Source organism: Epinephelus fuscoguttatus, linkage group LG7 (assembly GCF_011397635.1).
Source record: "Epinephelus fuscoguttatus linkage group LG7, E.fuscoguttatus.final_Chr_v1".
In the NCBI taxonomy this organism is placed as follows: Eukaryota; Metazoa; Chordata; class Actinopteri; order Perciformes; family Serranidae; genus Epinephelus; species Epinephelus fuscoguttatus.
The window spans coordinates 4,235,530-4,262,420 of NC_064758.1; the positions used below are offsets into that span (position 1 = coordinate 4,235,530).

At 39.0% G+C, this 26,891-nt stretch overlaps 1 protein-coding gene across 1 annotated transcript; it reads left to right on the plus strand.

Annotated features, from left to right (window-relative positions):
* The first annotated feature begins 982 nt into the window (after positions 1–982).
* LOC125892043 (uncharacterized) lies at positions 983–4,963 on the plus strand. The gene is made up of 3 exons (XM_049581772.1): positions 983–1,003; positions 2,097–2,195; positions 3,492–4,963. The coding sequence occupies exons 1-3, from the start codon at positions 998–1,000 to the stop codon at positions 4,056–4,058; spliced, it is 672 nt and encodes a 223-aa protein (XP_049437729.1). The 5' UTR covers positions 983–997; the 3' UTR covers positions 4,059–4,963.
* Positions 4,964–26,891: the final 21,928 nt, after the last annotated feature.

Consider the following 26,891-nt stretch of genomic DNA (forward strand, 5'->3'; position numbering starts at 1 on the left):
TGGTTGGATGTTCTGCTGATTGATGCCTGAGCCTTGACTGAGGGTTAAACTGCCAGCAGGAGTCTATAGAAGACTCAGGGAAAATTCTGCTCCGACAAATTGAGAACAGGACCCTGCCTGAAATCAGGAACAGGTGGCAAACAGCGGACACTCCATCTACTTTTAAGTACTGACAACAGTGTTATGAATCATTTTCTCTATAGTTCTTTTGTAGTAGGGGACCTGTTTCCTTTGAAACGAGTTTCATGTAATTCCAGAAAAGTGGTATTGAAACTCAACTCATAAGTGGTTGTAGGCATAGGCGTTTCTAGCCCATTTTTGGGGTTGCTGAAGCACCCCTAAATTGAATCCCAACACCCCTAAAATTTAAAAAAAAAAATTTAGGTTTTGACACTAGAAAAGTGTCAAAACCTACGGAGCCCCTCTGGTGACACTGGATAAAAAAAATAATCCATGGCCACCAGATAATTCACCTTCAGTAGCGGGATGTCTATATGGAGCTGAGTGATGCTGTTTATCATTCACGAATAAAGGTAATTATAGTCTGCTTTTGTATTCAAGAGTAGCTATGTTGTTATTGTCATGGCGAGTGTAATGTCAATAATAATGCTATGACGGGCTGGAGGAGCTTACGTCTACGTGAAGCCGGACATGTCACTGTTGGTAATGCTAAATGAAAGAGGGAAGGATCTCTTAATACTTTCAGAGGCGGGCTACTCTTGGAGCTAGGCTATTAATTCGCCAGGTACAGTATAGTTCACACGTCTATGGCCTTGGCGACCCACTGTATATGTAGGCCTAAACTTGATTAGTCCCTTACTAGCATCCTTAGATTGACACCTGCATTGGCTCATGTTGCACAGGGACAGTGCACAGTGCAGATGTGACAGATGGAATAATGTGCCTGGGGCTCAGCTGAAGTAGAGTAACATTTGGTTGTTCATACTGATATCTCATATCCTAATATTTGAATAGTTACATGTTATGTAAATACAGCATGGAGGTCAGTTGCAGTTAGTAAGACAACAACAATATTTTGTGTTTTCTTATGTTTTTATGCTCAAGGAGTCATTCTATTAGCAGCATTAGTAGTTACCAGAGGGATCAAGTAGATCCATTCAAGCATTTCATACAATCTGAATGAAGTTTGTCTTCTTTCTTCTTTCACTCAAATACTCCCTTTCAGGTAGGCCTACGAGTCCCTCATTGCAATGGTGAATTGAGTGTGTTAGGTGAATGCATACAGTATGTGATCAGGGAACTATTTGTAATATGGTATGTTTGTGTATCCTGAAGTAATGAAGTTTAGATAAGATAAAGCTGATGCTAGCGTCGTTAACATGTGTAATGCTGACCATACGTTGTCGGTGGAATAGTAACGTTAGTAATTTGTTGCCGTGGGAAAACTGCTAGATCGTGTTGTGGTGTGTAGGTTATTGTACATTTATGTTAACTGAAATAATTGCATTAATTAATTAGTGAGCTGTTATAAATGGTGAGTTGCGATTTGTTATCAGTAGAAGTAAGCCAAGTTACAGTGTATTTTGTGAAATGCTGTAGGCTATTCTGCACTAGAAGTCATGTTTACTTTATTGCTGGCATCCAAAGTTGTTTACTTAAGGAGAGTGCTACAAAATAGACATGTTAAATTACCAGTTTAGCTGTAATTTAGCTAACATTTTCAATCTTAATATTTCAGTTTAGTCTTGATGTACAATATGTAGCCTAATGTTTCCGGTCGGTATTCAGTGGTAATTGTATAAATTGTGACTGTACAGTATGTGGTTACCATGTCTATTCAGTCAATGCATACATGACCTGAAGGAAGTTTGTCTACTCTTCTTTCACTCAAATACTCCCTTTTCAGGGTGTTTATACAGACACATAATGTAAAGGAAGAATGTGATCTAACAGACCCAAACAGTGACACTGTAGAGTCAGCAGGAACTAGGCCAATCACCTGCCAGTGAAACAGATTTTCATGAGACTACTTTGTGATTCTGTCATGTTTATGTTAAATTTCATAAGATTTTTTAATATTACAGAATCATTTTTCTGTCATATCTGTAAATTGTTAAATTTGGATGTTTCTAAAGGCTACATATGAAATGGAGAGAGAGGAAGACGCCTTCCTGCAGTTTCTGCGGGACCGTGGAATTCAAGAAGAAATCATAAAAAAACTACAAAATGACAAGGTGAGCTATTCTTCCCCCAGATGTTGAAACTGTACAATTAAGAATGTCCTGCAATGGTTAATTGTCATACCTTAGACTTATAAACATAGTCTACATAATTAAATATATAGTGTTTTAATTCAGCTTCACATGGTCACACCCACAGTCCACCTTAAGGTGAAGAGATCCTATTTTAACCCAAAATAGCCTAATTTATAGTATATACCTAGTTTATATGAATATTACTAGGATTTTCTGTATGTTTTGCTGAACATTTTTCTTGTTAATGGTAATTGTTCACCTTATACCTCATCAACAATGTTCACAGGAGGTAGAAGCTCTAACACAGTAACAAGTTTCAGTCTATATAGCCAGTCGTTTGAACAATCATGTAGGTTAGTTGTATTTGTAAATTGCAATTATTGATGAACAATGTCATAAACATTTCACATTTACTAAACAAACCTGTGACTCAATAAACCTATAAATATTTGCATTGATTCTGTGGATTAATGAACCCCAGTAAGCTTTGTTGCAATATCAGTGTACCATGTCTCAGTCCAGTGAGGAACATTTTGACTGTTTAATGAATTATTAGATGTGTCAAGTGTCTTAAAGAAATAGTTCACTTTGGGCGAAATTTCAAGTCTCAGGAAGCCCCGAGATGCCAAGTTGACTTGAAAAGACTTCATGTATAGCATGTTTTTAGCCAAAATCTTCACTGTAGCTGTCAGATAGCTTGCGCTCTTTACTTTCATGTTCAGCTCAATGGATAAAGTGAAGATTCTGGCTAAAAACATGGTGTGAATGAGGTCGCGGGGCTCCCTAAGACGTCCACCCAAAGTGAACTGTTCCTTTAAGCTAGTTCCTGCTGTAAACCTTGAAATAGTTTAAAAAAAGAGAAGGTAAAATACATTTCATATCCCACAACAAGAATCTGTAGAAAAAAGACTGATTGTCATGTGAAGCTTATCGAGCTCTTTAATTTAAAAATATATGACTGCCATAGAATTAAAAGATTTCCCTAACACATGGTGGTATAGCCAAGAGGAAAGGTTTGCTTTGCTGGTGTTGTACTAAAATAAAAAAAAAATCAGTCTGAACTAAGCCTGTGTACACAAGGATAATCTAATTTAAATCATTATTTATGTAGAATTTGTTGGTGCTGGTGCAAAATAATTTCTGAGTCTTTCATTGCATTTTTAGGAGGCATAGAACAACCTTCACATGTTCTTCTGTGATGGTTAAATTTGCTAAATAATTTGGCTCCCAAGTTGTCTTTAATAGAAAACAAAAATCTTGATGTCTCTTTTGCAGATTGATTCTTCAGTACTTCCACTGATGTCTGAACAGGATCTGTCAAAGTACATCCCACTTTATGGAGACAGATTGGCAGCTGTTGCCTTCTGTCGCAACACTCATCGTTCAGATCCGGACACATCCAGGAGAAGTCAGCTGCTTGAAAGAATAAGGGCAAAGGTCTGTGTTCCAGATAGCAAGGCTGTTAAAAGAGCAGTGTCTTCAGAGAAATTAAAGGGGAATAAAAATGCAAAAAGACAGGCAAGGAGGCTAGAAATTGGATGGATGAACTTCAGCGAAAAAGAAAATAAGTTCAAACAGGTACGAACTGTGAAGGGAGGTGGAACCAGGCATGTCAGTGTTGACAGATACACTACAGTTAGAGAGGTCCAAGAAATGGCAGAATCACTTTTTTTCCCAAATGGGGCCTTCAAGTCGCTGAAGCTAGAGGATCATGTTTGTTACATTTGTGACTTTTCACAAAACAAGGTTGACCAAGACTGCACAGTGGAGGACCTGTATGAAAGTAAAAATACTGAGATTGTACCTCTACACCAAATACACCAAGGAACATGCTCAGGATGAGGACAACTTGACTGATACTCCCCCAGCAACAACCTCAGAGGTCACAGGAAATGTTGCTCAGGATTTTAGCCAAGTTCAGGCATCGGAACCAGAGGCCATAACTATTGACTTATCTTTACTACAGGAATCTGATGTCATACTATTGGATGAAGAAGTATTAAATATGCAGATGCCTCATGACCATATCAGAGATGAAGTAGAGGAACAAGGAAGAGGATTGCATGCTGAAGAAGTAAGACCAGTCCAAGGAACCGCAGAAATGACAACAGAGTCTAACAGTATGGGACAAGAAGAACAAGGTGCATATGTAACAGATGTTATTCCTGAGACCCAAGCTGGAGAGATGCTGCTTAACAATTCCAATGATAGTGAAGTGACAATTGGAGCATCACCCGGTGATCCTTCTCAACTGGATGACACTTTGCCTTGGGAGGGATCAAAACCAAAGGTCATCATTGTCGTGCAAAGGGGTAACTGCCTTGCTGACCTCTTGGCAGCCTTTATTGACCCAGATATCATGAACAAAGATGTGCACATCAAAAGAAAACTTCCCAATGGTAAACTGGAAGAGGGGGAAGGCTCCGGTGTCTTACGTGATTGCCTCTCAGAATTCTGGGGAGAATTCTACAGCAAATGCACATTAGGTACCGAAGTGAAGACACCTTACCTTAGGCATGAATATCAAGTCCAGGAATGACAGACAGTTGCAAGGATTCTTGTTCTGGGTTGGACAACTGTCAGGTGTTTTCCACTGCTTCTCCCTCTTCCATTTTTGGAAGAAGCTCTCTATGGTACAAGTTACAGCAGTGTGACAGGTAGCTTCCTGCAGTATGTCTCAAAAGAAGAAAGGAAAATTCTTGAGCTTGCACTGGAATCATTTGAGTCTGTTGACAAAGATGACCTGATGGATGCACATGACTGCCACTACCTTGCCTCTGAAGACACAATGGCTGGATTAATGTCACAGTTAGGACACAAAACCCTAATCCAGACTCCAGTGTTTGTTACTGAATGCTGGAAGCCCATCTTGAAAACTTTGGCAGATATTTTGTATCCACAGAGGCTTGTTGAGATAATGGAGGAACGTGTAACAACACCAAAATGTGTTAAGGAACTTCTGAAAGTCCCAGAACAGATGACTGCACTTCAGAACACTGTGGCAAGACATCTGAAGAGGTACACAGGGGAATCAGACAACACTACTTTGAAATCATTCCTTCGCTTCTGCACAGGGGCAGATATGCCGAAGGCGAGGACCCTATTATTTTTGCTGCGTTTATTAGGGACCGAGCCCTGAGGCAGAGGACTGCTCACAGAGCAGTCCTCGACCCTATTGTTTTTGGTGCGTTTATTATTCTTTCTTTCTTTCTTTCTTTCTTTCTTCCGCCGCCTCTTTGAGCTGGAATTTGACCCCCTAAACATGCTCAAAAACTCACCAAAATTGGCACGCACATCAGAACCGGTGAAAAATTTTAGAAAATCATGAAATTAACCCCTAAAGTGCCAAAATGGGCTCTCTAGCGCCACCTAGGCACACAAAAATGGCCGCCATGGTCTGTAGGAACGTCGTAGAAACATGAAACCAAAAGTGGCGTGTTCGTCTCATGAAGACCTAAAAATCACGCGCTGACACCCCTGACCTAAATCCAACAGGAAGTGAGGTATTTGCCCTTTCAAAGTAAGATTTTGCCTTAAAGCTGCCTTTCCTAAAAAAATCTTGATTCCACAGGTGCATCTCACCTCTCTGCCTTCCACTCCTAACACTACTAGCATCTTTAACTGCTTGGCTATCTCGTCTAGAGACATTAACAATGAAATTATTACTTGCACTGTCCCTATTTCTCGTTCTCTGGTCCCATGGAACTGTAATCCATCGTAATGTACCCGTTAAGGGGCCCCGCCCACCTCTGTGCCTTCCTAAGGCAATGACTATTACCTGGTCCTCTGCTCCTGCTGAGCTGACTGAATATTTGTCAGTGTCCTCTTGTGGACCAGTTTTAAATTATCTTAAACTGCTTCGTTCAATGTGTAATCTTGTCTTGAAAAACTATTTTTTTTTCTCACAGAAGCATCATTTATTGACCTTGCCATGTCAAATAAGGGTGACTCTGCATCATTTCGTGATCTTAAGAGAAAATGTTTCATTCTGCTTTTGCTACTTCTGTCTGGCAATGTTCAGCCTAACCCAGGCCCCACTCTGAATTGTATTGCTATCCCTGATGACTTCAGTGCCAGATGTGGCCTTGGCATTCTCCATCTAAACATACGAAGTTTGCTCCCAAAATTAGACTTTGTAAAAATTTGGATTCAGTCAACTGACACTGACATTCTTGTCCTGTCTGAAACCTGGCTGACAAAATCAATTTCAGACAATGACATTTTAATAAAAGGCTATCGTGTCTTCCGCTGTGATCGTCCCAGGAAAGGCAGGGGTATAGCCATCTATGTTAAAAATAGGTACCACGTGTCTATCCTATCCTCTGTGTCCTTGAGCAAGCAATTTGAGCTTCTTGCCCTAAAACTTGATTTTGCACAGGATCAGTCCATAACAGTTATGGGTTGCTATAGACCACCCTCAGCATGTAATGAAGCCCTTCCGTCACTGTCAGATATTATTTCCAGGTTTAACATGAGTGAACTTGTTTTGGTTGGAGATCTAAACCTTGATTGGCTGACATCCGCATCAAATAGCTTGAAATCTGTTTGTGACTCATTTAATCTTGCCCAGGTAATTCATAGTCCAACCCGCCCTAATGCAAAACAGCCTACCAGATCATCATTAATTGATTTAATCATAACTAATGTTCCCCACAAGTACACTGGAGTAGGTATTTTTGCGAATGATTTAAGTGACCACTGTGCTATTGCTACTGTGAGAAATGCCAAGCTCCCAAAAACTAAGCCACAGCTTCTGCTGAAAAGAGATTTTAAACACTTTTATGAGCAAGCTTTTTACCATGATTTGTCAGTTTTTGATTGGAGCAGAGTTTCGCTCTTTGATGACGTTGAACTTGCTTGGAAATACTTCTATGATGAATTTCTGAGATTAATTGATAAACATGCACCCCTACACAAATTTTGTGTTAAGGGACGAAATAACCCCTGGTTCTGTCCAGAAATTGGTCATTTGCTTAAGACAAGAGATATTGCCTGGGCAAGAAAAACTAAAAATGCGGCCGACTGGCTCTCCTTCAGGCAGCTTCGCAATAAATGTACATCCTTTATTAAGAAGGCCAAGTCAGAGTTTTACCTCTCTGAAACAACCAAAAACCTAAACGACCCCAAGAAATTTTGGAAAGTTGTGAAGAGTTCTGGTCTTGGATCATCAACTGAACTCCCAAATTTTTTGATGAAAGGTTCATGTACTCTGACTGAAAAATCTGACATGTTGAACTGGTTTAACGAACACTTTATTTCTGCTGGTTATTTATTTGACACTGTAAACCCCGAACTCGTTAAGCCTGTCTCAATTATGGATGCTCAGGTTGCAAATAGTAGTGCAAATTGTTTTTTATTTTACTCCTGTGTCTGCCTCTGATGTGCAGAGAGTTTTGTCCAAACTGGACGCTAAAAAAGCAGCGGGTCCTGACAAACTGGACCCGTTCTTTCTCAAATTGTCTGCAAATTTCATTGCTGAGCCTCTTTCATTTTTAATTTGAGTTTTACCACTAGTAAAATTCCAAAAATCTGGAAGTCAGCTTTTGTTCTTCCCCTGTTAAAAGGGGGGGAACCTTCGGATGTAAATAATTATCGTCCGATATCCAAACTTTGTGTGCTCTCCAAAGTGTTCGAACGACTGGTCAGTGATCAGCTCAAAGATTTTCTTGAAGCAAATAATATTTTATCAACTTTCCAATCTGGTTTCAGAAAGCAACACAGCACAGTCACAGCCACTCTTAAGGTTCTGAATGACTTTAACTATGCTTTGGACTGCAAGAAATACTGTGTTGCACTTTTCATTGACTTGTCAAAGGCATTTGACACAGTAGATCACGGTTTACTGATAAACATGCTATATCAGATTGGCCTGTCTAAAAATACAGCCTTGTGGTTTGCCAATTATTTGTCTGATAGAACCCAGTGTGTTCAGATGGCTGGTTCCACCTTGTCATTTTCTGAGGTCTCCAAAGGTGTGCCCCAAGGTTCAGTCTTGGGGCCTATTTTATTTTCTATTTATATAAACAAAATATGTGATAACCTGTCAAATGCCTCTTGCCATTTTTATGCAGATGACACTGTCAACCCTCAATTGTGCAGGTTCTTGAGTTTTTACAATCTGCTTTTAATGTTGTTCAATCTCGATTGCAAAATCTTAAATTAGTTTTAAATGCACAAAAAACCAAACTGATGGTGTTTTCTAGATCTGGTGAATTACCAGGGAACATCCCCTCAATCTTAACCTCACGAGGTGTTCCCATTGAACTTGTCTCAAATTACAAGTACATGGGTTTTCTTATTGATCATGAGCTTTCATTCAAAGTGCATATTGTTAGTTTGGTCACCAAGGTCAGGATTAAAATTGGTTTCTATTATAGAAACAAATCCTGCTTCTCTCTCCGAGCTCGCAAATATCTTGTTTCTGCAACTTTTTTAGCTCTGCTTGATTATGGTGATGTTCTGTACATGACAGCTTCAGCTAAATGTCTACAGTCCTTGAACACCATCTATCACTGTGCGCTGAGATTTGTCACTGGCTGTAGCAGACTCACCCATCACTGTGAACTCTATGCCAAGTCTGGATGGCCATCTCTGAGTGTCCGCCGGTACATACACTGGTTGACTCTCATTTATAAAGCTCTTCTTGGCCTAGTTCCAATGTACTTGTGTACACTTCTGCAAAGAACTAAAAGCCGCTCTTACGCTCTGGTGATATCATTCACCTGATTGTCCCCCGTGTCAGGACTGAACAGGGGAAAAGAGCTTTCAGATTTGCTGCCCCATCAGCGTGGAATACCCTCCAGTCTGATTTAAAAATGTCGGAACTTATTCCATTGGAGAACTTTCGCTCTCTCTTGACTGACAGACATTGCGAGACCCTGGAACAGTGCTTATGTTTTTAAAATTGTTATTGTGACTTCCACTGCTGCACTTTAAATGTTAATCTTTCACCTTAGTTATTGGCTGCTCTATCATATTGTTTATTGCCTGTCTGTTATTTATTGTGACGTGGGCTGCTGACCTCTTGGCCAGGTCCCCCTTGTAAAAGAGATCTCGATCTCAATGGGTCTTTTACCTGGTTAAATAAAGGTTAAATAAATAAATAAATAAAAAAACAAATAAAAGCCCTGGACCCGACAAAATCAGTGGTACTTTACTGAAGTCATGTGCAAAACAACTGAGTCCTATTGTTCATCACATTTTTAATGTGTCATTGAGTCAGCAAAAGGTGCCCAGGTTGTGGAAACAAGCAGAGATTATTCCTGTTCCTAAAGTCAGCAGACCTAAAACTCTGAATGATTTTAGACCAGTTGCCCTCACCTCTCTTTTAATGAAATCATTTGAAAAACTTGTCAAATCAGAACTTCTCGGGAGAACAGCACATGCACTTGACCCTATGCAGTTTGCTTACAGGGCCCACAGAGGTGTTGAAGATGCCATACTTACCCTGCTGAATCTTTTATTTAAACATATGGAGGGAAACAAAACCCATGTTAGACTGACGTTTATTGATTTTTCATCAGCTTTTAACACCATCCAACCTCACATTTTAGCCACAAGGCTTATCGAGCACTTTCAGCTGAGCCAGAATTTGGTGGGTTGGATCTTAGATTTTTTAACAGATAGAACACAAAGAGTCAAAGTGAATGGTATTTTATCTGAGTCATTATGTTCCTCTACTGGCTCACCTCAGGGATGTGTTCTCTCTCCTTTACTTTTTATTCTTTACACAAACATGTGCAAGAGTGTTTATGAAAACAGGCACATTTTAAAATTTGCAGACGACACAGTCATTGTGAGTTTGTTGCACAACAGTGAATCCAGCCATGGTCCAGGCTTGCAGGATTTTATTAGTTGGTGTGATCTTTCTTTTTTGGTGCTTAATATATCCAAGACAAAGGACATGACGATTGACTTTAGGACACAGACTCCAAATTGTGATCCCACAGTCATTAGGGGCCAATCTGTGGAATGTGTGGAAAGCTACAAATATCTGGGGACTGTCATTGATTCTAGACTGGTGAAGCAGTGTGTAAGAGGGGACATCAGCGTTTGTTTTATCTTCGGAAATTGTCCAGTTTTAACATTGACAAAACTATGCTCAGGCTATTTTATCGAGCTTTTATTGAGTCCATGTTATCTTTTGCCCTGGTGTCCTGGTTTGGTAATTTGTCACTGCAGGATAAAAATTCCCTGAACCAGATTATCAAATGGGCTGGTAGGATAATTGGTGAGCCTCAGCTCACCATGGCAGCCCTCTATGACACACAGCTGCAGCGTAAAGCCAGCGCTATTCGTAACGACGGCTCACATCCTTTGCATGGTGAGTTCCACCTCCTTCGCTCTGGCTGTCATTTTGTGGCCCATAAGGGCAGGACAAAACGGTACAGAAGCAGCTTTATACCCACAGCAATTGTAATGCTGAACAGTAAAGCCACAAGGTGATTTTGCTTATATTGAATTTAGTTGGCCCCAGGGACATGTAGAAGCACTTTTCTTTTCTTTTCTATGTCGAAGCACTTCTTTACTTCTCTTCCTATGACTATGACCATGTATTTTGATTACATTGTGTTCTTCTATTTGTGATTTGTCTGTCATGATGTCTGGGTGTGAATGTTTTTTATACTGGCATCGCCGAGTGCCTGTCTGCACAACAAATTTACCAGCTGGTATTAATAAAGAAACCTTGAACTCTCAAATGTTGCCACAGGTCTCATCTATTCACTCATGTTTTCATCTTTTTCATATCTTTTATCGTTTTTGATCGGTGCCTCTCAAAGTACCATGAGCAAAAGTGGAGAAATTCTCAGTTTACAATGGGTGTGTATTGCATGGAATGCTGTGAGCTAGAGTGGAGAGGGCTCTAAAAATCGTCTAAAACTTTTGTCTTTAACTCGCTGCCATAGCCACAATTTTCACTGTACAGACACAATTTATACCACAAAACGTAGGAAAATTTGTCCTGCTCACAGATATGTTGACATGGAATCTCTCACACGTACACGTTTTTGCTGAGTGGCTCCAAAGTGAAGGGAGCGCCGATTTTTTTCTCATTCACTCCCATGTAAACTCAGAGGAGAAATTTCTGGAAACAGCTTAGGTGCAACACATTTTAAACTCGCTCCTCTGACCACATTTTTGACTGTAGAAATATAAAACGCGACACGTGCGTTCACGAGAAGTGGCTGTCTCTCACAATCACTTTATTTTCTTGATTGGACCAACGGTTTGGGTATGGGAAGGACTTGTTTGAGGAGTTCAAACCCATATTAAACAGCCTTTGCTGATCTGCTCTCATGAGCTCTGTGTGTGCCCCTCAGGTGCAGGCAAGTCATTAATCGCCATGACAACGGCTGCACACACAGACACACAGCTCTCTCTGTCTGTGTGTCTCACAATCTTTAAAGGACAGATTACAGCAGCAGAAACTTCATTTGAAACAGCAAATACACATTATTAACCCCTACAGTGCCAAAATGGGCTCTCTAGCGCCACCTAGACGCACTAAAATGGCCACTACAGCCCGTAGGAATGTCGTCTCAAGATCAAACCAAAACTGGTGTGTTTGACTTGCAAATCACGCATTGACACCCATGACCTGATTCCAACAGGAAGTGAGCTATTTGACCTTTCAAAGTATGATTTCGCCTCAAACGTGGTCTCAAGAAAACACATCTCCTCCTACACCGTTTATTTTATCAGTTTTAAAGATGCACACATGCCACCTCAACTGCTACTAAACAGATCTTCTGTATAACTTTATCTCTCTCATCATCACATTATTTTCATGATTGGACCAACGGTTTGGGAATGGGAAGAACTTGTTTGAGGAGTTAAATCTCCACTAAAAGAGGTCTCTCTGTGTTCTGTCTGTCTCTCTCTGCTCTTCTGCCAGGTGCGCCTACGTAATTACCATGGCAACCGCTGTCACACACAAACTCACAGAAACATGATGTCTGTGCGTTTCTACATCTTACATTCAGACATGACAGGGGCAGCATCTCCATTTTAACCCTTTAGGTGCCAGAGTTAATTGAGAAAAATATTCCATTTTCATTTCAACATTTCAAAAGGCTGTGGCTTTAAAGTGGTGACAGATAAAGGCATACTGTAAATGAGAAAACTATTCATCATGACCCAAAGTTTGTGATGGGAGTAAATTAACTCATCTAATTTGCATATTGTGGCATCACCAGCAGGCAGCCATATTGGATTTCATAAATCTCAGTCAAAAAACATTTTGAACAGATTTACACAGTAGATTTATTTTGTTTTGTGTTGTTTTTGTCATGTCTTCCTCAAAATGAAGGAAGAGGAATCTGATGGGAAGAAATTCGCCCATCTAATTTGCATAATGTGACATCACTTCTGCATACCTACAGCTACAGAAAGCATTCAAACATCAAAACGTTCAGCTCTATAAGGATTTTCTGATGTTTGTGGCAATATGTTTGATGTTTCTAAATAATTCACAGTGACAACATAAGCTGGGGGCGTAAACGGGCGCGAGTGCGAGGTCCCGCCAAACGCTGCTTGCAGCTTTAATTATTATTATTTTTGGGGGTATCTACAAACCTTTCAGACACACACACAACCAGCATCTGATCAAATAAGAAAATTCTTGGTCTGCAGTGTTGAATGTGTGAACATAAAACCAAACTAGGATGGAGGACAAACTGAAGAGGTCCAGGAACAGGTCACATCCACCAAAGGTCAGAACAACTTCTATGGGTAAGCTTTGTTGACAGTTGCAACCTTTACCAATTTGCTGGATAGATTTTTGGAAACTGCTGATAAAAAAGATGTGGTTGGGGAAACATATGTCCATGGATTTTTTGTGATAGTGTCAATGTGAATTAAGTATGAGTCAAGACAATATTTTACCCTATATGTCCAAAATTAAAGCTCTATACTACTATTACTATTATATACTACTAATGCCACTGTTTTTTTTTTTTTTTGGTGTCCACCTTGTGTAGCCCCCAGTCACAATTGTTACAGCATCAAGAAGCTTAAAAAGCACATTTTTATACATTTCTAAATGACAGCCCCAACTTACACCGTCAGTGAAGACAAGGAAAAACTCCCACAAACATTTTGGGATGTTTAATCATTATTTCTTGCCACTTTGTCAAATGTTTATGAGCAGTGTGCAGTAATATACCAAACCTGCTAGTATTGTCTGTTTTAAACTTTTTTTTTCAAAGACACAGGAAGAAAATATTTTTTAAGGTATGAAATTGAACCACATATTATGTATTTGGAAGTATTTACTCAATTGTCCTCTCACTGCAGCAACTACATAAATTTAAATGCACCAATCGTTATTGACAGCGAGTCTGAGCCAGAAGAACACATGGAACACACTGCAAAGGAAAGGTAAGAATAACTACTAATTAGTATTTATCCTAATATTATTTGTGCTTTTATTATTTTAAGTGACAGTGCACCTCATCGTCTTTCACAGCAAAGAGGACTTGATGGCTGCAGACATTGTTTCAGAACACTCAGCAAACATCACAAAAACATCTTACAGCAGGTTAAATATTAATAGGGCCAATGTGTGGGAGCTCTCCGTGGCTTCAAGCATTCTTTAATTGACACGTCTCATGAGAAAGTGAAATTCACAGATGATGAGGGGCGAGCTGAGGATGTACTGGACACTGGTGGTCCCAAGCATGAGTTCCTGACCCTCCTAATGAACTGCCTGAGAACGCAAAGAATCTTTGATGGCCCAGAGGACAGGAAATTTCTCAAAGGGCAAAGCATGGCAGCCTGGAAAGACAGACATTGATATGGTGAAACCATGTAGTAAACTCAATCATAGATCACATAAATAGCGATCATCACTAAAGAAAGATTACATTAGAGGAATATGACATTGTGTGTGTGTGTGTGTGTGTGTGTGTGTGTGTGTGTTTAATTTATGCTACTCTTCCGTATATGGATATATACCCTGTCTTGTTTTACTTTGTTCTCTCCCTCCTCAGCACCTCTCTCCACCTTCCTCTGATCAATAAAGTAACCAATCATATGTAGAGACGAGGTCGAAAATAAACTAATGTTAAATGTAATCACATCCCTGGGGTGTCCCAGAAAGTAAGTTAGTTACAGTAACATTAGCTAACATTACTACTACAGATACACTACTCTTGTAGAACTCAAAGTCATGCTAACGAAAGAAAGAAAGAAAGAAAGAAAGAAAGAAAGAAAGAAAAAGAAAGAAAGAACACGTACCTTTTTATATAGCCTCTCCCAACTCCAACTTTCCTCCAAACATAACTTTTCCTTCTCACTCACTCATCTGCTCCATATGTTGATACGTCCGTGGTCTGTCTCTCGGGTGGAAGCTTAGCACTGCCCCTAGAGGCCTACTTTTTGCATTTGTTTCTTATTTGGGCAATCTCCCCTTGGATGACCCTTAGTGACATACAACATCCACGATCCTTCGTAGAGGACAAAAATGTCCACCGACAGGGGTGCTGTCATTTAGCCATTTGTTTTAAGCAATTATTCCCAAAATATTTGTGACTCATATGGGGCTAGGTCTTGACTCAACATGGAACTCACTTTTAATATGGGTTTCAAGATTTAACCCCTTCCAGGCCAATTGTTATTTCTGTTAACGCGTTTTTTCTCTATTGTCAAACTGGCCTGAAAGGGTCAAAATCTTGAAACTTGTGGCAAAAGTGATTTTCAAGTTTAGCTAAGACCTAGAAAGGAAACATAAATGCAAAAAAGTTTTAAAATAGTACAAATAATACAAAAATGTATTTTTATGATATCCATGATGTCCACCTATAAGTGGTGTCATTTAGCCATTTGTTTTAAGCAATTATTCCCAAAATATTTGTGGTGAACTATATGGGCCTAGGTTGACTAAACATGGAAATCACTTTTGAGATGGGTTCCAAGAGTTTAACCCCTTCCAGGCCAGTTTGAACACATGGTGATGCTGTTTTTGGAGGCAAAAACACAAAAGGGAGGCAGAGGACACAGAAATGCTTTTGCCATTAAGGGTTTGGGAGAAGACAAGACAATTGTTGAATTTACCTCTATCTTTATCAAGGGCAGCAAAAATAACTATTGCTGGTGACTTCCTGCCAGCAAAAATGGACAGTGGTTTCATTAGATGGGCGGGGAAGGGCCTCATCACAATAAATCAATTATTCGAAGGAATGACTCTCAGGGCTTTCTCACAACTTCAAGCAAAGTGGGGCATTGATTCTAAGGATTTATTTAGATATTTTCAAATTCGGCATTACCTGATGACACACAAAGAGTGGGACAAAATTAAAAAAGTTCCATCTAATTTTGAACAATATTGGATTGAGATAGCTGAGAATAAGATGAACACTAAAAACACAATATCATGTATATATGGCAGGATCCGTATGGATACATCAGTGGATACACTTGATGTGAAAGCTAAATGGGAATTGGAAGCTAATGCCATAATTGCTGACGAGGAGTGGGAGAGTTCTTGGGTGCCCTGGCAGAAATGTTTAAGCAGCCCAGTTTGGAGGGAATTTGGTTGGAAGTTGAGAGTAAGATATTTCAAAACTCCTTTGGGAATAGCTAGTTATGATAATAATTGTTCCCCACTGTGTTGGAGGGGTTTGTATAATAGGGACTTTTCCCACATCTTCTGGGATTGCCCTAAATTACAAAAATTCTGGGAGAATGTGAAGCGACAAATATGTGAGATTTTGAATTTAAATAGACCAATTGAACCACAGCAACTAATTTTGGGTACTATATCATTAACGGATTTAGGGAAAAATAGTGTGTTCATGCTCAGGGTTCTTTTATTGATTGCACATAAAATGATCACAGTAAATTGGCTTAAGCCCCATCCACCCACACTGGACCAGTGGTCTCAAAGGCTTAAGGAAGTAAATTGCATGGAACACATAACGGCAAACCTTCGACTCCAGACGGATTTGTATCTTGAAAAGTGGTCACCTGTTATAATGTATTTGGAAAGGTGAGACTACGGTCTCTCTTCAACTGGGTTAGATGTACTAATTAGATCTACAAAGAATATTCTTTCACCTCTTTGCTATTTGATTGTCCTTGTATTTTGCATTTTGTCAGTTTGATACCAATATGAGTATTGATACTCCAGATGATGTTTATTGATGTTCCAGAAATGCTTTTGCAATAGATGTCTTGGGTGGTAATCACAAGGTTAGGTGTGTCAATGACCCCCAATAAGTCTAGTTTGGATGATATAATCATACTCCCAGCACCCCTCTCACCTCCCTCCCACTGACTACCATTATAAAAAATACCAAAAAACCACACATTTTGATCCAATTGTTAATGGCACAAAAGCACATGATTTCTCTATTGTCAGTGGTTTCGCTGTTGTGAAAGAGGTGTGCCTGAGAAATAAAGGGAAAATGAGAGTCCACAGGCTGGTAGTTCACCTCCTCCTTCTCCTCCTCCCCCTCTGAGTCACTGTCTGTCTCAGATGGAAGGTTTTTTTGTTGTTGTTTTTTTAATTAATTTAATACAAGCGAGCATACATACAAACATATCACACTCAACAATATAATAACATAACATCAAACACAGAAACACAAATGAAAACAAAAGAATAAGACAGGACAAAATAAAATATAAAGGATCCCTGCAAATATTCAAGAGATACATTTTCAGTAGCATCACATTAACACATACAAGATAAACATATGAAAGAGTATGTTTATAATTGTATATAATCCCACTCTTCAATAGAGGAGATTTTTTTCCCGTTTCATATTATGTAGTACTACTTTACAGTTATTTGTAGTGATTATTTTTTCCAAAAGAAATTGGCTTTGGAATATATTTTTGAACAAACTCATATCTAGGCTCGTTCTTGATTGACCTTTTAATATAAATATTTTACCTAACAAAATAATTGTATTTGTTATCTGGTGACAATTTTCATCCAAATCTCCCAACATAATATTTAAAGGTATGAATTTAAGACAGATATCCAATGTCCTTAGCCAGTTTTGGATATTGGTCCACCAACTTGCAAGATAGGGACAATAAAAAAATAAATGCATCTGGTCTTCCTCTTCTTCATTACAAAATCTACATAATGATGACTCTACAATATTAAACATAATAAGTTGCTTTTTAGTAGCAGTAATTTTATAAAAAAAAAATTGTTGTTTTATAAATTGTTCTGAGACTGAGTGTGGAAAAGTGGTAAGGCCTCTGTGCTGTAAAATAAAATTATAAATTTTTTTTTTTTTTGTTCATTTTTGTCCTCGATAACCATTTCTGACATCTTGTAATAGGTGCGCAGACCTGCAGTTTGTATCCACTACATTTTAACTCCCGTTTCCAATTAATTGGGATGGCTGAAATTAACTGATTGAAGTTAAACATATTACATATTTGTCCATACAACCTGCAAAATTTAGAAATCCAGATGGTAAGATTTTAATTGGAAAAACGGAAACAATTTACAGTCAAAGAAAAAATACACTGACAATAGCTTTTGACTTGTTCTCCAGGATCTGTTATGGAAAATTTTATCAGTCCAGGATGCTTTTAGGGATAAGTTCATTACTGCAATATTTTTTAGATTCAAGCCACCATTTTCATATGAATTATAAATGTATTGTCTTTTAATCTTATCCGGCTTATTATTCCAGAGGAACTTGAATATTTTTTGTTCAAAGGTTTTTGAAGACGGAAGCCTCTGGTGAAGGAAGTGCCATTAGGAGATAAATGAACTGAGGAATTACAAGAGTGTTAATCAATGTAACCTTTCCTTGCAAGGTCAAAATCCTTCCTTTCCAAGGTTGTAAAGCTTTTTCAATTTTCTCCAACTTTCTATCATAATTTATCTTAACTAAATCTTTTGGATTATCTGGAATATGAACTCCCAAAACATCTACTGAACCATTATACCATTTAACTGGAGCTTGGCACTGTAAACCAAAATCTGTACCTCTCAATGATCCTATTCTTATAATAGTGCATTTACCAAAATTCGGCATTAGTCCACAATTTTGAAAAAAGGTTTACATCGAGTATGAGGTCATCTAATGAAGATTTTTCAGGCTGCAGAAAAAAAGTTGCAATAAGTTGCTGCATATAATGTCAACTTTGTTTCTATACCATTTGGTTTTAATCCTGTAATACATGAGTTACTTCTGATTTTAATAGCAAGAATTTCAATACATAACAAGAACAGGTATGGAGACAGCGGACACCCTTGACTTATGCCTCTAGATGGAGTCAAACTATTACAGTAGATAAGTGTCCGTTGTTTACTATTTTACTGTTGGGTTGATTGTATATGATCTTCACCCATTTAAAAAGAGTTTCTCGAAAATTGAAAAACTGTACAGATTTTTGGATAAAATCCCATTTTATTTTATCAAAGGCCTTTTCAAAGTCAGCAATAAAGAAGATTCCAGGTTTTTGTTTGCTGAATGAACTGTATGTTGCTGCTCCTTCTTAAACAAAATCATAACACCCCTACTATTACTAAGACCATGACTAAAATATATAGACCCACCCCATTCTGATTTCCATTTTAACTCATTTTCAGCATTTGAGTGTGTTTCTTGCACACATATAACTTGCAGTCAGGTAAAAACTTCATTTCTTTTTGAACTATTCACCAAGCCATTACAATTATAAGTTGCAATTGTTATACTACTACATACCATACATCATATAAAGTAACAACAACAAGACAAAGTAAATCATAAATAACCCTTTCCTCTTTTTTATACCGTTATAGTTTGTCTTGTCTTGCAATAAGCAATGCATGTATTTGCCCAATTGCTTTCACTCACACAGTCCAAGGTTCTTCTCTGCCTCTTGCATCAGATGGAAGTTTGTCTGAATCCAGGACCTCCAAAATCATGCCTCTGGATTCAATGACGGTCAGTCACTTCTTTTTTCTCTCTGATTGTCTTGGGAAAAAATTAGCTCTATACTCACCTACATCAACTCTACACTGCATTTTTGTATACAAAATGGAGCTTTGTTTTGATTACCCCACCACTGTTACCAGGGGAAAACCTTTGATGCTGCAGGTGCAGCACTTCAAAGGTGAGTGAAGGAGTCCATTGGTGGAATATGAACTGGAACCACTTGATTACAATTTTTGACCTCTTTCACACCAAAGGAACCCTTGACAATAGAGAAATATTGTTGATGTTTTTTTTGCTGCAATCCCCACTGAGTTCTTAATGAAGGCTCTTAGTGCCTGGCTCCCCCTTGCTGTGGCATTTCTGTTGTACCTCATCAATCTCTAGTTGTGACAGCAGTCACCATTTGTGGATGTTGGAACACTGGGCTAGGAGTTGTTTCTTTGTCAGCTAAGATGTTGGGTTTCGAAACATCCATATGTCCCACATCCTCTGCATGTAACCCCTCTTAATGGGGTTAGTTATATAACAGCATTCTAATCAATCAATCAATCAATCAATCAATTTTATTTATAAAGCCCAATATCACAAATCACAATTTACCTCACAGGGCTTTACAGCATACGACATCCCTCTGTCCTTTGGACCCTCACAGCGGATATGGAATAACTCCCCCCAAAAAAACCCTTTAATGGAGAAAAAAAATGGTAGAAACCTCAGGAAGAGCAACTGGGGAGGGATCCCTCTTCCAGGACGGACAGACGTGCAATAGATGTCATACAGAACAGATCAAAATAATAAATTAACAGTAATCCATATGACACAATGAGACAGAAAGAGAAACAGAGAGAGAGACAGAGACAGAGAGAGATGCAGGACAGACGGTAATGACAGTAACTTACAACAACATTAATGAAAGTAATAATTATGATTCTGGCTATTGTGGAACAATATGTTGAAAGTAAATATTAATATCTGATAGTATATGTATGTGATCAATAATCATATGTGTATAATAACAGTAGAAGTATGACTAATGATAACAGCAGCAGCAGGAGGCATCTGGCAGGACCACGGCAGCAGCACAAACACACACGTCACACTATCAGGCACCGCTGAAATACAAGTTAACCTGAGAGACAGTGGAGCACAAAGGCTCCAGAGAAGAAGCCGAGTTAGTGACATGCAGTAACAGGACACGAGAGAGACAGAGAAGGAGGGAAGGTGCCCGGTGTATTATAGGAGGTCCCCCAGCAGACTAGGCCTAAGTCAGCCTAACTAGGGGCTGGTACAAGGCAAGCCTGAGTCGGCCCTAACTATAAGCTTTATCAAAGAGGAAAGTCTTAAGTCTAGTCTTAAATGTGGAGACGGTGTCTGCCTCCCGGACCATAACAGGAAGATGATTCCACGGGAGAGGAGCCTGATAGCTGAAGGCTCTGGCTCCTGATCTACTTTTGGAGACTTTAGGGACCACAAGAAACCCTGCATTCTCAGAGCGCAATGTTCTGGTGAGATAATATGGCACTATGAGCTCTCTAAGATATGACGGAGCCTGTCCATTTAGATCTTTATAAGTTAAATTCAGTTCTGGATTTTACAGGGAGCCAGTGCAGAGAAGCTAAAACAGGAGAAATATGATCTTGTTTCTTAGTTCCTGTTAGTACACATGCCGCTGCATTCTGAATGAGCTGGAGAGTTTTTAAGGACTTACTAGAGCTACCTGATAATAGGGAGTTACAGTAATCCAGTCTAGAGGTAACAAAAGCGTGGACCAATTTTTCTGCATCTTTTCAGTCCGTGAGGTTTGTTTTAAATGAGAATTAAAAGACAAATCTTGATCAAATATTACTCCAAGGTTTCTTACGGTAGTGCTAGAGGCCAGAGCAATGCCATCTAGAGAAACTATGTCATCAGATAAAGAGTCTCTGAGTTGTTTGGGGCCAAGAACAATAACTTCAGTTTTGTCTGAATTTAACATCAGGAAATTGGTGCTCATCCAAGTTTTTATGTCTTTAAGGCGGTTATGAAGTTTAGTTAATTGATTAGTTTCTTCTGGCTTCATCGATAAATACAACTGTGTATCATCCGCATAACAATGGAAATTTATAGAGTGATTTCTAATGATGTTACCTAAAGGAAGCATATATAGAGTAAATAGGATTGGTCCGAGCACAGAACTTTGCGGAACTCCAAAACACGTTAGTGTTTAGTACGTAAGGATGATTCATCATGAACATGAACAAACTGAAAATGATCAGATAAATAAGATTTAAACCAGCTTAGTGCAGAAGCTTTAAGGCCAATTAAGTGTTCCAGTCTCTGTAGCAGAATTTGATAACAGTCCCATAATTTCTGCTCTCGTCTTTCTATGTTTTGTTCCAGCAGCCCATTTCTCTCAGGCTGCCCCGGTTCCCCAACACCTGATGGACCTTTTTATGTATGTACTGTATATGTATACACACACACACACAATCTATTATGTGTAAAGTTAGATGGTGCTGCAGACCAGCTGTTGCAGTGGTTTGTCAAAGCTCTGACTCATAATAAATAAACTGATCGCATGGTATCCATGGCATATAGAAACACAGCAAAGTACTTTTATTGGTCAACAATTTGACAGGACTACCCACCAAATATTTTATCATTTCATTTAGTGTATGTGTTGAAAACAATACCATCCCACTGGTAGAGTATGGTTCACACTGACATACATTACATTCAAGTCTCTGCAAGAACAACCATGGTCCAAGTAAACTTGGTTTGCTTATTTGTCAGACAAATTGTGTTGCCTTGACTTCTCCTTCCTTTATGTCTTTTTCACATTGAGTGTGATGAGCTGAGGAGCAAGAGTTGATTGACGGGAATAAGGACACATGTCTAAGAGAAATAAGATGCACCCAGGACTAGTCTAATGTAAATTGTCATACACAGTTTAAACATGTATTCAAACATTCAGCATCATACACAGGGATTGTGTGTCAAAGCAGGTTTAGGCCAGATTTCTAAAATGATGTTTGTTCTATGTCGTGACAAAATATTAATGATAACAACAATAATAATAATAATAATAATGATAATAATAATAATTTTTGGGACTAAGACTTCAACAAAACCCATCCATTTCATTTATTAACAATCCTATTTGTCTGTTTTCTGAAAGAAATGCAAAATTTAACAAAAAAAAGCTGTGACATTAGTTAGTTATTTACAAAATATAAGCACTGTGAGTTTCTATGACATTTCTGGAGAGAACAGGTTACATGCAATTTTGCATAAGAGACAGCTGCATTTGACAACTAACAAAATATACAATCAATATGACATACACCAACCTATATAACAGACACTAACTGGCAACCTTTAGGAGTAAAAATGTATAAAATATGGGCCTACTCTATGTAATTCACAGTAATAGTGGCCTGTCAATCATGACATGAGTGTTTTGATATGCAACCATGGATGGTATGATAGTGGAGATAAGATTGGGCATTTTTAGTATGAAGAATATATTTGGTAAAAACATATGCAGATGTCAACCATCTGGCATTCTTCACTGAAAAACAAATATTAGCATTAGAGACTGGCATTTCATAGTTCTTACAAAAATGGCATTCAGGCTCTTATCTATCCCTGTCTAAAAAATCAAAATAATCTTAGCGCTCAGCAGTATACTTCTAATTTGTCACTGTCTGATATTGAACCTTTTCAAACAAAGGTACTTTGAGTTTGCAGCAAGTCATAAACAGTCCTTATACACCAGTAATTGCATTTCAACATGTCAAATTATTTCCGTTTTTTAAAACCACAATTTGAAGGGTAACATTTAGGACTATAGTGAGCCCTTGACACCAGTTCAGTAATTCTAGAAATTGTGTCCATATTGGTTGATTACATATCTCTTGATTTAATGCCAACCTTTAGTGCCAATGCAAGAAGTAGTATGTACTTTATTGAAAGAGGTGGAGTTCAGGCTGATGGATGGGTGGGTGTGTGTGACTTTGATAAAGGATACTGGAAATTCCCTTCTATCACAGACCCATAAGTGACATTTGCTATTTATCAAATGTGACCATAGTGGTTGTCTAACTATAGTATACTTGTTGTCATGCTCAGATACTGTAAAAAACAAGAAATTAAAACATGTTATCACTGCATATAATCTAGGATTTTGCAGGATTACCTAATACTGACACTTAAGTCTGGTGATAAACGATTGACTCACGATTTTTGTGAAGTTACACAAGAACACAGAACAAAGTCTACAGCTGACAGCCAGTTGGCTGCCAACATGCATCTAAGTTCTGCACCTGCATGAGAAGAAATAGCCCATCTGTAGTAGTCTGTAATCTTAAACTACAAAGTATCACACAAAGATTAACATTACAAACAAGCCTACAATTTTTATACTGTCAATCCAGTTCAACACTTTTGCCGTATTCCCTGAATAGAATTTTGATTAAAAATTTCAGCTGGAAGCTAGAAGTTTTGCTTCGCATTGGCATGGTCGGCCTGCAATGTTTTGCCTCTGCAGGAAGAAAATTAAAGCCAGAGGTATAAACTATGGATAAATGCTCAAAATAGGTGAAGTCAGTAATTGAGTAAACTGAGCTGCCAGTAGGACAGTGCTCTCATCAGCATCATGTATTATCGTCATCAAATAATTAGGGATGTAATGATACCAAAAACTCATGGTACAATATAACCACGATAAAAAGTCCACGATTTAATATTCTTAATGATATTAATTGATAGAGAAAAATGATGACTTGAAATAATGTCCTTTATTGAAGAATGAATCTGATTATATGTTGCCATTTTCTCATCGGAACTGAGCCCTATCAATACACCATGAGTCGCGCGTCAATGTGAGTCGCACATGTACAAAAAGGTCCGCCATCTTGCACAGCTACCTATGGCTACACCACTTAGACAAACATGTCACAATCTGACTTTTGTGTCATGATCTTAGTTTCAGCCATGGATGTGAGTCACATTTTTCATAGCGTGAGTTATTACAGAAAATGTTTGATTCATGTTCAAGACATGATTATTTGGCCTTGAAAGTTCTAGAAGTAGTGTTTAAAAGATCAAAGTATACAAACTTTCAGTATCTGCTTGAGCGTTCATTCGAAGGAAAAAAAAAAGAAAAAATTACCACAAATATGCAGAATAGCCAAAAACCCTCATATGCTCAAAATATTTATTTTAACAAGCCTTCAACTGAAGTGACTAGTACGATTGCCCCCTCTGCTGTTCAAACAAAAACAGTACAATCAGGGCTCGGCATTACGCTCCAAATAATTTAACAGGGATTTGTATAATTATAATTTATTAATGTACAAAACATAATATCAACAGGTAACAATTACATGGATGGGATGGTTCTACCTCAAACATTGTTATATTGCCTGTTTTACTTGGCCAGTTTTAGGTGGTTTAAGGAACATTTTAAGCCAAAAACAAAACGGTTGCTCATTATTGCATTGTGTATCCAGTGCGTGTGAGATTTGAGTTGCTACACTGTCAGGAACACAACCTCTGATTGGTCGATACGTCAGGAACACAGTCTCTGACTGGTCAACAGACTCAACAGGCATCACGGACAGCTTATAACAACAGTAACTGTTTCAACACAGGAAAATGATAATCACAGAAGACATTCAGTGTGGGATTAATCATTCTACATTTATTTTTACAAAGTGTCCAAAAACACTCCGCAGTTCAAGGCTGGATTACAAAGCTTCTGAAGGGGATATGATCACACCAGAGAAGGTGAGCTTCTGGGCAAGATACAGTGCATCCAGGAAGTATTCACAGCGTTCACTTTTTCCACATTTTGTTATGTTACAGCCTTATTCCAAAATGGATCAAATTCATTTTTTTCCTCAAAATTCTACACACAACACACCATAATAACCATGTGAAAAAAGTTTTTTTGAAATGTTTGCAAATTTATTAAAAATAAAAAAAACTAAGAAATCACATGTACTTAAGTATTCACAGCCTTTGCTCAATACTTTGTTGATGCACCTTTGGCAGCAATTACAGCCTCAAGTCTTTTGAATATGATGCCACAACCTTGGCACACCTATCTTTGGGCAGTTTCGCACATTCCTCTCTGCAGCACCTCTCAACCTCCATCAGGTTGGAGGGGAAGCGTCGGTGCACAGCCGTTTTCAGATCTCTCCAGAGATGTTCAATCAGATCCAAGTTGGGCTCTGGCTGGGCCACTCAAGGACATTCACAGAGCTGTCCTGAAGCCACTCCTTTTTTTTTTTTTTTTTTTTTAAGATTTTTTTTGGCCATTTTTAGCCTTTAATGGACAGGACAGACAAGTGTGAAAGGGGGAGAGAGAGAGAGAGGGAGTGACATGCAGCAAAGGGCCACAGGCTGGAGTCGAACCTGGGCCACTGCAGAAACAGCCTTGTACATGGGGCGCCTGCTCTACCACTAAGCCACCGACTCCCCCTGAAGCCACTCCTTTGGTATCTTGGCTATGCTTAGGGTCGTTGTCCTGCTGAAAGATGAACCATCGCCCCAGTCTGAGGTCAAGAGCACTCTGGAGCAGGTTTTCATCCAGGATGTCTCTGTACATTGCTGCATTCATCTTTCCCTCTATCCTGACTAGTGTCCCAGTTCCTGCCGCTGAAAAACATCCCCACAGCATGATGCTGCCACCACCATGCGTCACTGTAAGGATGGTATTGGCCTGGTGATGAGCGGTGCCTGGTTTCCTCCAAACATGACGCCTGGCATTCACACCAAAGAGTTCAATCTTTGTCTCATCAGACCAGAGAATTTTGTTTCTCATGGTCTGAGAGTCCTTCAGGCACATTTTGGCAAACTCCAGGCGGGCTGCCATATGCCTTTTACTAAGGAGTGGCTTCTGTCTGGCCACTCTACCATACAGGCCTGATTAGTGGATTGCTGCAGAGATGGTTGACCTTAAGGAAGGTTCTCCTCTCCACAGATGAACGCTGGAGCTCTGATAGAGTGACCATCGGGTTCTTGGTCACCTCCCTGACTAAGGCCCTTCTCCCCTGATTGCTCAGTTTATACGGCCGGCCAGCTCCAGGAAGAGTCCTGGTGGTTTACGGATTTACGGATGATGGATGCCACTGTGCTCATTGGGACCTTCAAAGCAGCAGAATTTTTTCTGTACCCTTCCCCAGATTTGTGCCTCCAGACAATCCTGTCTCGGAGGACTACAGACAATTCCTTTGACTTCATGCTTGGTTTGTGCTCTGACATGCACTGTCTAACTGTGGGACCTTATATAGACAGGCGTGTGCCTTTCCAAATCATGTCCAATCAACTGAATTTACCACAGGTGGACTCCAGTTAAGCTGTAGAAACATCTCAAGGATGATCAGTGGAAAAGGATGCACCTGAGCTCAATTTTGAGCTTCATGGCAAAGGCTGTGAATACTTATGTACGTGTGATTTCTTAGCTTTTTTTATTTTTAATAACTTTGCAAAAAACTCAAAAAACAGGGTGTGTTGTGTGTAGAATTTTGAGGAAAAAAATGAATATAATCCATTTTGGAATAAGGCTGAAACATAACAAAATGTGGAAAAAGTGAAGCGCTGTGAATACTTTCCGGATGCACTGTAAGCGAGTTTCTCACATGCAGCCTTCCAGAGATGTTTAACGTTAGTGTCACTATGTCCTGGATGACATCATCAACTTCAGAGTTACCTTCTACAATGTCCAGAATGTCAGATTTTTCTTATCAGTCCTGTTCAAAGCTTGGTGGTGAGAAAGACACAGCGGGAAAAGCTCCGC

What these genes read in the sequence shown, in the direction of transcription:
- LOC125892043 (XM_049581772.1), top strand. An exon ending in AAAAACTACAAAATGACAAG is followed by an intron (nt 2,196 to 3,491) that starts GTGAGCTATTCT and finishes TCTCTTTTGCAG; the next exon opens with ATTGATTCTTCAGTACTTCC.